This window comes from Anneissia japonica, unplaced genomic scaffold (assembly GCF_011630105.1).
Source record: "Anneissia japonica isolate Jap-2015-1 unplaced genomic scaffold, ASM1163010v1 scaffold685_len2926416_cov193, whole genome shotgun sequence".
Classification (NCBI taxonomy): domain Eukaryota; kingdom Metazoa; phylum Echinodermata; class Crinoidea; order Comatulida; family Comatulidae; genus Anneissia; species Anneissia japonica.
The window spans coordinates 886,063-900,552 of NW_022692922.1; the positions used below are offsets into that span (position 1 = coordinate 886,063).

Sequence of the window (14,490 nt, forward strand, 5' to 3'; positions counted from 1 at the left end):
ATTATATATAGTTATGTATGGCAATTATGCTAAGAATTAAAATGGCGTGTGATTGTGAGGGTAGGGTGATTATGGTAGGATTAAGTGGTATTGCTAAATCCCACAAACCTCCCAAAACACACTGTAGAAAATCAAACAATTCAATTGCGATTGACTGACTTGGTATATCAATAAGAAAATTAAATACATTTATAACTATTTTTTGGTTAAAATTTAGATTTTTTTGTGAAAAAATACTTGCAAATACACCACAAACACACTGCAAACCCCATCTAAACCATATAATTATGATTGTAGAACTCTCTTTTTCTTTAAAAAAAAAAATAATAATTTGATGTTCATACTAACCCACTGTTTGTGGGGTTTACCAATACACAGATTGAATTCTGGAAAATTGTGATTCCGCTTCCGTGAAATCGGCCACAAGTAATTTATTTTAGTATTAATAAATGCATGATTTATGTTGATTTATTGATTATGTTGTTGCTATTTTTTAACATTTAAATGGAAAAAAAAAATAAAAAGTGTAATTCATGGCTTTTTATTTATCTTTGAATATTTATCATTGAATATTAATTCTTGCAAAAAGTAAAATGTAAGTGGCAATTTGTTTGATGTTAGATTCCTTTTAAAAACTAAATTATTTAAGATTAAAAAAAATGCATATATTTAAAACAGAATTTGATTATTGGAGCCATTTTTACCTACCTGTCATATGGGGCCATTTTTACCGGGGCCATTTGTTCCGGGGCCGCTTTTTCCGGGGTCATTCTTACCGTACACCCAACTTACAGTACTGAGAAACGTTTGTTACTAGGCAACTTACAGTACTGGGAAATTTAGTATTGTTGCATATTTCGGAATGGATCGGGTGGATTAATTTTATTTTCTTATTCGTTAAATATTTCACTGACACGGTCGGAGCTCAGCCAACAATGGTTTCACTCTACCGTACTGTACACATTTTAGTCTATAATCCGATAGAAGCTCACGAGTACGAAATAACTGGACACGTACACCAGGATTTTGTGTAAGTTATAATAAACTTATATCACTAATAAATAAAACCTTGAAATATAATATTTTTGTCGATGATAAACCTGCTAATATTAACAAGGCAAGGAAACAAACATTGAGTGTAGAGGTAGGCTTACTGTTACAGCTAGGCTTACTGTAAAATCGGCAGATGAGGCGTACCTACGCACATACAGCACTAATGTGCAATGCGCGAACTATCGTATCAAGGACACTCAATAGGCCTAATTTTACCCAGAAAGGTTACTGACACTGCACTCCGCGACGAAGCGAAACCATGTGTAACAGATGGACCCCAGCTGATTTTTTCGTAAATCGTTAGAGTAGGCCTATATATTTAATAAGACTGAGCAAAAATGTTTCAAACAACTTCTAATCCAAACATATTTTAATATTTTTTTAAAAATCAATAACGAAAATTGATCATGTGATATAATTTTAAAATTACCCTATGTTATGGATAATAATGAAAAAATTTGAGAAACATGGTTTATATACACTGTTTAAATAGATAACACAATGACGACGCAAACATTTCCTTATAAACGTTTATTAGTATTTTTTTTTATTCTTCAATGCTGTGTTTATAATCCTTTAACATACTAAGCTTATTGGAAATTCAATTAGAGAATACGTAAACTCTCTATTCATTGAGAAAATAACAATAGAAATATACTTCCCTATTGAGAAAAAAAACAGAACACGTCCCTATGGTTACATTAACTCCCTATTCATTGAGAATATCAGTAAAAAGTTCACGTCCACATACGTTCGCTGTTAATCAGGCCTATAGCAGCCTTCCACTGGATTGAAAGGCCAAAGCATGCCCCATTTGTACAACGCACAACCAAGAAGCAACATGGAATGGAAACCATAGCAGTAAATAATCTTACGGTAGCCTAGTTTACCGAACAAGCCAATCGGCTTTTCTCGGCAGTAACGCGTTTACGCTCCTGAATTGGAATAGGCGGCGTACAAAGAATCAAACTAATTAGGTGACTGACCATGTGTCTGATTCACATAATGGAGTATCGCGCCAACCTGGTGGGAACCTACTTGCGGAACTTTTCTTACTCAAGTGTTACTAGGCAACTTTACAGTACTGGGAAATTTAGCATTGTTGCCTATTTCGGGATGGATCGCCTATTTTACACACGTCTATTATCCGATAGAAGCTGCAAAAGGATTACTGTATCCAGTCAGGTATCAAGTTTGTTTTATGTTTTTTTCAAACCACAACACTTCCATACACAACACAATTCTATTCTGGCTGCTGTAGAAATCCAAACTGCAGTAGTGTAAAATTGAGGTTTTTGGAGTGCAGATAAAGTTTTATATCCATACCAGCCAGGAGAGTCCCTGAGTCCGATCCATCACATTAAGACAGTTAGTTTGGACACCGAGAGTACACAACATTCCATAAATGTTTTCCTCTTATCATACAGTTTACTAGTCTTTTCAAGAGTAGGGGGTATTGTCTCTCATTAGCATGGCTTTAATATTTGTCAAAATAGAAAACTATGAAATAGGGCACAAAAAAAGGTCCAGATTAGCTTGGGTACGGACGCACAAAACAAACAGATGTCTAAAAAGTCACGTTTGCCTGTTTACCAAAAAACTGCGTAACATACTAGTAACGTACATACTAATTATAAACACGACCAGGATTTTAAAAGTTCCTATGCTTGCATGCATAGGAACCAAAAAGAAATAATTGATCGCCCAAAGTGCCTCCGAGTTTATTTTCGGACTTCTAGAAAACAAAAATTTTGCAGGGGCATGCCCCCCCCCCACTTCTGTCCCCTTTCGGACATCTCTGGATCCCCCCTGAGTGCCTCAGTAATAAAGCTGCCATGTCTCTGACTTAACGACACAGTACTCTACACAATAACATAATATTCTCATCGATTTACTATATACTACAGTGTAATGCAATACTTTTACTTTAAAAACAAAAAAAACAATTACAAAATAAGATAAATAATAACATGAAATTATATTGAGTTGACACAGAGGTTTCATCTACATAGTATACAAAAAAAAACCACAAAAAAAAAAAACAATTCCAATTTATTATTGTGACCATTGGTAATTACAATTAGTAATTAAATTATTACACTGAGTAATTATAAATTATTTATTATTTTCAGTTAAAAACATCATAAAAATCTGCATGCACTACAGTGCTGTCCCTAGGAGAGGTATAGTTTACTGACAAGAAAAGTAATTTAAATATTTCAGTGAAAAATCAAGATACAAAAGCTTTATGCGGCATTACATAGACCTACATTCTTTAATTAGAGGGCAAAATTTACTCACTAAAAAGTACCAAAAGACTATAAAATGATATTAAATCAGAATAACTAGGCTAGAAGTTAATGTAAACAGAGCTTATAAAGCACAGTAGTAGCAAGTTGTGATTCATATAAAAAAAAAAAGAAAATTGCAAATTTAAACAAAATTCTATAAATTTCATTTCAAAATCTATAATTGTGAAGTTGTGTTCACAAATTTCGTAATTTTCAACATTGACCTCATCTTAAAATGTCCCAGCAATAATCTCCAAAACTGAAGTTGAGATAATGAATGTTCAAAATATCAGGGGCGGATTGTGCGCCCTCCTCTTTTGGAAAGTATAAAAAAAAAAAAGAAAGAAAAAAGAAAGAAAGAAAAAGAAATAATTGATCATCCAAAATGCCTCAAAGGTTATTTTGGGCCCAACTTTCAGACATTTCTGTATCCGCCCCTGAATATAGTCACCGTTCTTGTGTTCAGATTTTACATCACTTTTTGCTGGGGTTAACAATCCTTCAGCAATTGGATTAACTGTTGTTTCAGTTGCTTGTTGATTGTTTAAATCCATATGTACATTTGTGACCCTACAGGTTGAGCTCTTGGTCTGTATTTTCCAGTAAATGACCATGCCAGATCATTCGTCTGTTTAATTAGAAACTCCAATGTGTAATATGCAATATATTTAACATCAACAACCTAACAACAGTCACCTCTTGAGGTCTCTAAGATGATATTAAAATTTCAAAAGTATTAACTTATATATACTTTGGTCCTATTTTAAAAGTTCATACTGTCCTATTTTTAAAGTTAATACTCACATCATGATTAAATTTCCAAAGCTGTAATATGTTTTTAAAACAGTAACACATTTCTTGAAGCTGTACGATAATCATTAAATAATAACCAAAGTTGATACCTCCAACTGATCATCAGTAAAATTCATGATCTCGCTTCTTGATGGTTAATCTCAGTGATATTTAAGTCATACTGTACTGGTTTTACCAGCATGATCTTATAATAACAATATATTATAGTTTATATATCTTGATTCACAGATGATTATAGCTATTTCATTCTGAATGATGTTCTTCAAAATCAGATTGACTGTACATCAGTTGCATAATTCTAAGACAATACAAACTTGCAACATAAAACATAGTGTTAGGCTATATATCTGACCAAATAATAACTTGCAACATAAAACATAGTGTTAGGCTATATATCTGACCAAATTATAACTTGCAACATAAAACATAGTGTTGGGCTATTTTATATATCTGACCAAATAATAACTTTTTTCCTGGTGTCACAACTAAACATGTACTGTCCTCCCGGATGCCATGACACTGAAATGACAGCAGAGCTGAAAAAAAAGTTTAAAATAACGTTTAATAAATTCTAGGACACTAGGAGAAATGTATATAAAATTTAAAAAAAAAATAGTGATGCTGTCAATCTATGCTTAATTTTAAAACATAGGTTTTTTAAATTTCATTTCCTTGCATTCCTATATATAAACTATAAAGCACAAGGATTTTAGCATGTGTGTGCTATACTTCATTTAAATTATTATCAGTATCATTTATAACTGCAAAAAAAAAAATAAATAAATAAATCACTTTTCAATGACAATTTTTTAGATTTAAATGATTATTTTACCACTGAAAATGTGAAGTTTTTAAATGATATGCTTAGAATTTCATAATTACTGCTACCACAGAGGTTCTGTATTTTATAGTCTCTAGTGTTTTTGTTTGTTTGTTAGCAGTTGGAGCAATTGTAGAAGCGGTTGGCGCATTGGTTGTGGCTTGAACTCCCGACCTCAAGGTAGGGGGTTCGAAACTCTTGCTGTGCAAGAGTCACTTGTGTCCTTGGGCAAGTTACTTTATCTGTGGTTTTCTCTCTTCACCCAGGAGTACAAGTGGGTGCCTGGTTGGTTCGAACACAACTGTGCTGATTACTAGCTGCAATATTATGGAATTTTCCCCAGGGAGCTGAGTATGTGTTCCATACGTGTTTGATCCAATGATCGGGGTAGTAATGTGAAGCGCTTAGAGACTTATATGCATAAAGCACTATATAAGGCCGACATATTACATTATTATTAGTAGGATAAAGGAAAAAATTAATGAATGGCTAATTGTAAGATTTAGTGGAGGGCTACATATTGGTATAAAGAAGAGAAAATTAAATTTTGGCATTAAAAAATTAAAAGTCAGACTAAGGAAACTTGGTCTAGTCGAGGTAAGCACTCTATTGGGTACCCATTCTAGTTGTATGTACTGCATATTTTATTATATTGTATTTGTGATTTTTGTTGAACTTTTTTTAACTGTGGATATTGTATTGTTTCAATGTGAACGCACAGCATACCTGTAGCGTATGCCACTGATGCAAAATTGTAGATTATATGGTAAAATCTGCTGTTTTTCTACAAGTGTACATATTTTTACCATGAAGTTATTTTGTATCTACAGTAGTACTGTCTATCTGTGGGGGGGGGGGGGAATTCAATGATTTTTCCTATAAAATCTCTAAAACTTACTTGTGTTCCTTAAGAGTTTTTTCTAACTTATTAGTCTGTGAATTCCATATAAATATTGAGCCATCTGAAGACCCACAAACCGCAAATGTAGAATCCGGACTAAACACTGCCCTTGTGAAATCAAATCCAACATGAAACCCATCAGCACTGAAAAATAAAATGTTACTAGATGTCTGAACATTTGTAGACAACTTCATACAAGCTTTTTGAGTTCGGAATTCAATATAGAGAAAAAGCGAATGAATTCATTTGAAGAAACGTTCCGCAGTGATTATTGTTAAGAAAAATTTTTTAGGGGGCGTTTAATCGAGGGAGGCGTTTATTATTTTTTATTTGATACGTATAACTCAACTAACACGCATCATCTAGCACTTTAGCAGCGCGTGCAAGCGACGTGTTTGCTGTAACAATGAAGCGGCTTTATTAAAAACTATTTGGACCCAAATTTGGGCAGCGAAACATTTTTGGAGGGCCGTGAAGCCGTCTGGAAATTTAAAAAAAAATAACAGAGATGTTTCATCATGTAGAAACGAGGTGTCTAGCTCCTCTGTTATCGTCTAGTATTAACCCTGTAAGATCGAGTAAATCCGGTACAGAGGAATAATGGGATGAGTCATGAGCTAAAGATAAAAATAAATATAAGACCTGTCCTAGAAAGATCACTACAGTAAACAACAAAACACATTTATTGATAACCAAATGCCCATGTGGATACTTTATTACTAAACAATACCTGTATAAGGTAGTCTTTCAAAGTTGCTGAGTAACAGAGTATGCATAACAGTTTTTGAAAGAAGGAGAAAGTATGAAGTGTGTGACTAAACCGTGTTTGGTTGAATCATGGTAGAAAAAAAAAAAACAATCAACAACTGTCGGGGTGGGGGGAATACAAAAGTATGGTATTATTTTTTTTATAAAATAATATTTAATTTGTATAAAATGAAATGAGAGAACAGATAATGATGTCAAATTATTGTATATACATGGAGGCTTCATGATCAAAAGTTCTTGCCAGAATTTGGTATGTTGGTCCCTGGCGTCGCTGGGCTGCTGGGCCGCGGCTTGCTGCCTGGAATCGTAAATAGGCCGTGAAGGAAAAAGTTTGCAGAACGCCGAGTTAGGATATCTATCCATGTTTGCAGCCGGTACCCTACGCTAATTGCCTATTCTCTCCCAAAAAATCATCTCTCAAAAAACAAATTTAACAGCACGTTGATGCCAAGGTAAATATTCACAAAGTAACAGAAACTTATTTGAGCAGAGAACGCAAGCATGTGAACTTACCATAATGTTTGCATAACCTGATTCATCCGCAGGTCAATGACCTTGAGTGTATCGTCTCGTGAACATACTAACAACTGTGTCCTCTCATTAGACAGGTCCAATGAGGTCACTTTACCATGCAGGAATAATTCATTCACAATTGGATCAGGAGACCTAAGAACAAACATTAATTCAATAATAATAAATATTATGATAATAACTTTGGTATGGAGAACACCTCCCCTGCTGATAACTAAAGACGATAATAAATATATTTATGTTCACCAATCTTATATTTATTATCATCTTAATAATATATTAGTCTATCTATAATGTTATACTTAGTATGCCAGAACTGGGATATTTATAGATTATAAATAGATGGGAATCTTACATACATGTTCATAATGTGATGAGCATATATTAAGTTGATAACAGACTCCCAGCATTTGTATAGCACCATTCTTTTCAGATACAAACATCCACAGCAAGTATGACGCAATTAGGAACGCTCCATGATTCAACTGACCAATCAGCATCACCAAAGGAGCGATAGTGTGTAGCGATTTTTATGGAAAAAAGGCTCTAGGATTAGATAGCAATCTTGTCCATTTATGTTCCTGCTGGGCTGGTCCTCAAAACGTAGGGAAAGGCCATCTTAGTTCTGTTATCCATTCAGTGTGATAACTGCCATAAATTTTTTTAAATATGTATTTTCCATGCTTCATATATTTATCTTATTAACCATTATTTTCTCTTTCTTCAGATTAATTTTTCTGTTAAGTAAAAGAAGTCACTGAGAAGATCAATACAGTAAAACCACAAGCCTGTTAAGTAAAAGGAGTCAATGAAAAGTTCGCATCGGCAAGCTTCACGTAATATAAATTTGTATACAATCACAATGGAAAGTAAAACTCACAAGCTCGACTTCTCAAGTCCCATATCTTGAGAGTTCTATCATGACTGCCAGACACGACTTTATTAGCATCTCCGAGGAATTTAGCCGCTAGGACTTTTCCACTGTGGCCTGTCAGTGCATGCTGCAGATTATAAAAAATAAAAAATTTCAGAATGATTCACCATGTGGACAAAACAAAAAAATATTTGGATACTGTTTATGTTACATTATCAAATCAATGTTGCTCCATAGGACGGTGGTATACACCATTTTCGCTAAATTTGAAATGAAAATTTCCGAGAACCTGGCAACTACCACTGGGGGACATCCAGGGGCCTAGGCATTTTGCTCTACGTAGTTACCAGTGTTTATTTCCGCTATAACCGTTGAACGACCTTCCTCTTGTAATGAGTTAGCCTAGGCTAGTCTTTAAAACCAAAATATCAAAACAAAAACAGAAGAAAATAGTTGCGCATAAAACATGTAGTGTTGCTCCATAGGCCTGTGGTATACACCATTTTCGCTAAATTTGGAATAAAAATTTCCGAGAACCTGGCAACTACCACTGGGGGACATCCAGGGCCTAGGCATTTCACTCTACGTAGTTACCAGTGTTTATTTCTGCTATTACCGGTGAACGACCTTCTTCTTGTAATGAGTTAGCCTAGACACAGACATAGACATACAGTGCTCTTTATTTAATCCATTGATGGAAATTACATAGCCTGTACGGTTATCTCATTATACAGTTTAATTCATCTAGAAATAAAAGACCAAGGGTGAAGGAGGGGATGATACGTCATTCAGCACCCCCTCAAACTTGATCGCCAGTCCCGCGTAGTAGACAGAGTATACCAATCACAAAGGCGAACCAATCAACCTTTCAGCTTTACGGATAAACTTATGCAACGTTTCCCAATCCCCTCCCAAAATGTTTCCCCCCCAGCAAATAAGACAATAGTTCAAGACCCCCATAATAAAAGAATTTAAAAAGAGTTAAAGAGTTTAACTTCCTTAAACAGAACATTGAAACATTAAGTTTCTTAACTAAATAGTCCACATAACAGTTCCAAGTGAGCCTATTATCATATTATAAAGATAATTCAACCTGCTCAATACATGAATTGTTAATAGTAATACAATCATTTATAGAAATATTTTTTTCTGAAATCGATTACCATTTCTTTTGTCTTATCAGTGTTTAACTCCAAGAAATTATAGTCACAGTATGGTACAAAACGTTCTATCTCGTATTTATAAAGTTCAATATTATCATTTTTAATTACAGTAAACCTATAATAGCTGAGTCATCTGCATATTTCATTGTAGGACAATTAGAATTAGTTCTGAAATCCGCCATATACAATGAAAATAGAAAAGGTGCAAAAACAGTGCCTTGTGGAGCACCCGTATTTGAAATAAGAACATCAGATATGATTTGGCCAATTTTTACAATTTGTTGCCTATTCCTATTGGTAGTTAACAATAAACATAATAACAAAGGCACATTCATATCTTCAAGTTTCTTAGCCAGAAGATGTACTTGTATTGTATTAAATGCGGAACTGAAGTCAAAATACATAATACGAATAGAGTTCCCTTTACGAGAATGCTCAAGGTGTGAGTAAATACTTTCTAGTTTATAGAGTAGGGCATCTTCTGTACCATGATTAGGCCTATACGCAAATTGGAGTGGGTCCATAAATTCCACAACACGAGGTACCAAAAGCTTCATCACAATCCTCTCACAGACCTTCATCACAGTGGATGTAAGTGCTATAGGTCGCATGTCATTCATGGATTGAATTATGCGAGTCCAGGCGTTTCTTTGTGAGCCACGTTTCAGTGAATGCCATTATGCTTACTGTACACTCCGGAATTCATTTAGATTTTTAATGTTGGCCCTCAATTCATCAATTTTATGATGTAACGATTGAACGTTACCGATAATAATAGAAGGTAGGGTTGGCTTACATCTTTGTGATTTAAGTCGCTTTTTAAAACCACTCGCCTTCCCACGTTTTCGGTGTTTCATTTCCGCAGGTAGATCTCTGGTCTTACATTGCTCAGACACAGGCGGTCTTGGTCGCGCTCCAATGGAATGCAACTCCGCTGCTGTGTAGCAATTCCCAGGCCTGGGTGATTCTACAACTTCGTCAACCGAAAACCCGTAACAAATACAGATAAGAAACCAAAATAGGTACAAATATGACTTGAGGCACAAATTCCATTGAATAAGTATGGTAATTGTAAAGTTAGCACTTCCAATAGGCCTAGGCTAGTTTTTAAAAACAAAATATCAAAACAAAAACAGAAGAAAATGATTGTGCATAAAACATGTAGTGTTTTTGGTTGTAGAATTACTCAAAAGAAGATATATGTCTGGAAAAAATGAAATTTGAGAAGAACAATGTGCTCTGGCTTTTGTGAATTTCTGATGTTTCAAATTTCAATGCATTTTAATGTTACTTTTATCTCCATTTTTCATGTCTTGTGTTTTGCTTGATTGATGTTTTAATATACATTTTTTGTAAATATCATGAGATGTGTATAAGAGACAGAATCAAATGACCATTGACAATGAATTGAATTATTTCAAACCTGTCTCTTATACACATCTAGATGTGTATAAGAGACAGGGCTTCAGTGAAGGCTATGATTACTATGCAAGTTCACCCACATGAAAAATAACTTAAGAACTATGACATATTTTATATGCAAATAATATTGACCTTTAACCTATGATCCTGAACACCCCACACTCTCATTGCAAAGTCACTGGAAGCTCCAAGTACAAAATGTTCCTGTACATCAAAATCTACAGACGTTACTCCTGCATTGCTACCCATTAGACTTGCTAATTTCTGACTAGAAGAGGATGCATCTACAAATAACAAAAGGTCTATAGTTAATACATTATGTAATACAACAGATTTGGAAACAGATCAAGCCTGGCGCACAGTGCAACTGCAATTATGAGGGACATGATGATGGATTTTTTTAAGACGAATGGTTGCCAGAGACGAGTATACTCGCCCACAGTGTTTTTCTGAGGGATGAGTATACTCTTCAAAATTGGGGTAACATTCTAGCGTTTATAACTTCTTTATTATACATTGTAGAACCAGACTCGACGGTTGGTAGTTTGGGGAAGATAATGTATGTATGTTTGTTGTGTTATGTTGCCGATAGTACACTCGAGCGGCACAAGTGGGGTGCCCTTTGAACATATACCAACCCATGCAAAAAGTGGACAAGATAACTCACACTTGGCATAGTCAATAAAACGTTCTATCAAAGTGCCGTCGACAAGTAAACTCGGCCCCCCCCCCCCATTTCCCCGCCATGTTATTAGGCACATAATTTTGATGATATATCACTAAATAAGATTTCAAAAAAGTATGTTTGTACATGTAAACTTGTTTTGGCACACGGGAAGGAACCTTAATAAAGGTCTGGCAGTCAATGTGTTAAACACAAATATACTCGCACTGCCACTGACAATCAAAATAGGGTTTCAGGCTATACTCTAGTGCAGTGGTTGATATAGGATACATTTTCTGAGGAAGTCTAAGCTGTCCAACAGCTTTAGCTAATATGCTGTGAAGGAAGATTTTTTAAAAATAGAGACCTCTGAATGGCCGGAAAATGGCACTCTATATACCGTGAAAGACATGTATTGGCTTGGTGTAGGCCTACCTTTAAATTTTTTTTTGGTCCAACTACCCAACGAGCTAGGCCAGGGGGGGCTTGACTTGTCCGATGGGGGCTTAAGCTCCCCTGCGCCCCCACTGCTCTGGTGATGTACATAATGACAATGAGGTGGCATTACATGTACTGTATACAGCAGTCATAATAAAGTGTGAAAATGTGCAAAAATTATACAGAGAAAGTAATAACACATTGTATCTTACATCATACCGTAAAACATCAAATAGAAGCCCAATGGGCTTACTCTCGAGGGTAAGCCCATCTCAAATTGAAGCCAACTCCTTAGTTTGCAAAAGTAGCCTCGAAAATAAGCTCATCTCAAAAAAAAAGCCCATGGGCTTCTTTTCAAGATAGACTTATTTTTTAGATGGTACAGTACATACACTGTACTTGAATTTCAAAGAAACAAAATCCCATCCAAAGTTCGCAAAAAGAAGCCTAGAGCTTCTATTTGAGGTCTTACAGAATTTCATTTAAATGTGTTTTGTGACAAAATAAAAATTCCTTATTCTTTTGTTAAGCTGAAAATAAAATTTAAAAAATCTTTTATTGCTTTATTTTGCTTTATTAAAGTTTACAACCTCTTAATTAATCATTTTAGCCAACAGTGAGAAAGTGCTGTATCGCAATAAGTGCAGGATGTTGACATTTTTGCCTAGCATGACTAACATTTTGAGTGCAACTTTTCTTAGTTCAGTACTTACCACGTATAGAAAACTCCCAAAGATTGACTTTCCTATCAGCACCACCAGTTGCAAACTTCTTTCCTGAAGGGCTACAACAGATTGCGGTCACATCATTTTCATGTGCATCCTAAAATAAATTTTATAAATTAATCATTTCCATGAATTGGGTGTGCGCACCTCCCCCCACCCCTTCCAATTCATGCCTGTTTTTTGCTTTTTTTTCCTGTGGCCTAAAAGCGCCTTCAGACAGGTTTTTCTGTGGAAGGCACTATGTAAGTACATGACCATTGACAATGAATTGAATTATTTCAAACTGTACAGATTGTCTTATATATTTGTTAGATTCCCCTCTAATTGGAAGAAATGACGTCATTAAGGTGGTTTCACACAGAGCAAAAGTGTTTCACCATAAGCATGAACAGTTTAATTTTCACTAGAGTTCTTCAACAAATTGTTTGCTTTTAAGTTTGTTGTGTTGCTCTGGAATTTATACTTTATACGAAGCGAAAAAAATGTGCAGCCAATCAGAGCTCAGGACAGAATTTTGCCATGCCCATGAGCACAGAAAAGAATCCATTAATGTACGTCACCATGACAGGCCAACAAATCAATGGCAACAGGCCAACAAATCAATGGCAACAGGCCAACAAATCAATGGCAACAGGCCAACAAATCAATGGCAACAGGCCAACAAATCAATGGCAACAGGCCAACAAATCAATAAATCAATGGCAACAGGCCAACAAATCAATGGCAACAGGCCAACAAATCAATGGCAACAGGCCAACAAATCAATGGCAACAGGCCAACAAATCAATGGCAACAGGCTAACAAATTTGTTGAAAAAAGCATATCATGAAACAAATTAATCACTTAGAACTGTTTTTAATCTTTGGAAACTTACAAACTTCCTGAGAACTTTAGTTGGAACACACGACACTGAAATAGGCGTTCTATAAAGAATAATAACATTAACATAAGTTGGTAAAGTAATGATTTCATTAAAAAACTAAAAAGAATGGTACAATAGTATTTAAAAATAAGACATATTGTATGTGATAACACTAACACTAGGATGTAGTTAATTAACAACGTACAGAAAAGGAAAACTGTCGCATAGTGAAGCTGCCAGATTAGTTAAGCTGTATTGTAGATTTCACTGTGGACTACATGGTTGCAGAAAGTCTTAACATTCGTGTTAGTTAAATGTTCAGTATGAAAGACAACATGAAAACTCACATTACAGGGCATGGGGATGTTACAACAGGTTTGACTGCCTCATCCAAAGTCAATTGTAGCTTTTTTTTCTGTTCCTCAAGGAACTTATCGTTACTATTGTTGACAATGTTTGCATCCAGTGCTTTTAATTCCAGCCATCGCTTCAATAAATCATCGAACTCTTCTTGTACTTTACGTAACTTCGCCTCCAAACCAGTATAAGCCAGCTGCAGGGCTTGCTGCTCATCTCGTATTATCTAAAGAAATAAATTTTAACTTTCCATTTTTTTTCATAAATTATTTTATTTTATATAGGACTTCACTTTTATATTTATATTAAATTGTATATAACCTTGTATCTTGTATATTAATTTAATTAAATAAAATTGCAATAATAATTATTTAGTATTTTACAAGGAATTTTAATTTAACTATAACAATTTAGAAAAATAATTGTACATAATTATTTCTTACGAAAACAGAATTTACTTATTTTTAAATTTGTGTAACATTTTCAACTAAGCACTGTTTTATTTTCTGAATGTAATGCTGTTGTTCTTTCTGTGTTTCCTTGATTTTTATTGATTGGTTATTGTTAAACTTCAATTTTGTATTCAAAATTACAATAAAGAAAAAAAACAGAGAATAAATGGACAATAAAATTTAAAAATTAAACCAAATACTAATATAATTAATAATTCGCTGTAACTCTTTCTATGGACGATAGAATCAGTAGAGCCTTCCATCAGTCGCAAAACACTACAGAAAAAAAAAAAATTATTTAAATAAAAAAACATTTTAAAATGTACAACAGAAGTCCTATGTGCTTACAACTATAT

General features: G+C 34.5%; 1 protein-coding gene across 1 annotated transcript in view; it reads right to left on the minus strand.

Moving 5' to 3' along the window:
- Nucleotides 1-1,569: 1,569 nt before the first annotated feature.
- Nucleotides 1,570-14,490, minus strand: part of LOC117100467 (autophagy-related protein 16-1-like) — a 25,604-nt gene continuing 12,683 nt past the window's right edge. Inside the window, exons 5-14 of the mRNA XM_033240169.1 lie at nucleotides 14,335-14,410; nucleotides 13,673-13,908; nucleotides 13,338-13,386; nucleotides 12,452-12,560; nucleotides 10,769-10,920; nucleotides 8,058-8,178; nucleotides 7,537-7,630; nucleotides 7,160-7,312; nucleotides 5,876-6,022; nucleotides 1,570-4,693 (exon numbers count right to left, since the gene is read on the minus strand). Coding sequence (XP_033096060.1) covers nucleotides 4,600-4,693; nucleotides 5,876-6,022; nucleotides 7,160-7,312; nucleotides 7,537-7,630; nucleotides 8,058-8,178; nucleotides 10,769-10,920; nucleotides 12,452-12,560; nucleotides 13,338-13,386; nucleotides 13,673-13,908; nucleotides 14,335-14,410 — 1,231 coding nt within the window. The 3' untranslated portion in view covers nucleotides 1,570-4,599. The remainder of the gene's footprint in view (nucleotides 4,694-5,875; nucleotides 6,023-7,159; nucleotides 7,313-7,536; nucleotides 7,631-8,057; nucleotides 8,179-10,768; nucleotides 10,921-12,451; nucleotides 12,561-13,337; nucleotides 13,387-13,672; nucleotides 13,909-14,334; nucleotides 14,411-14,490) is intronic.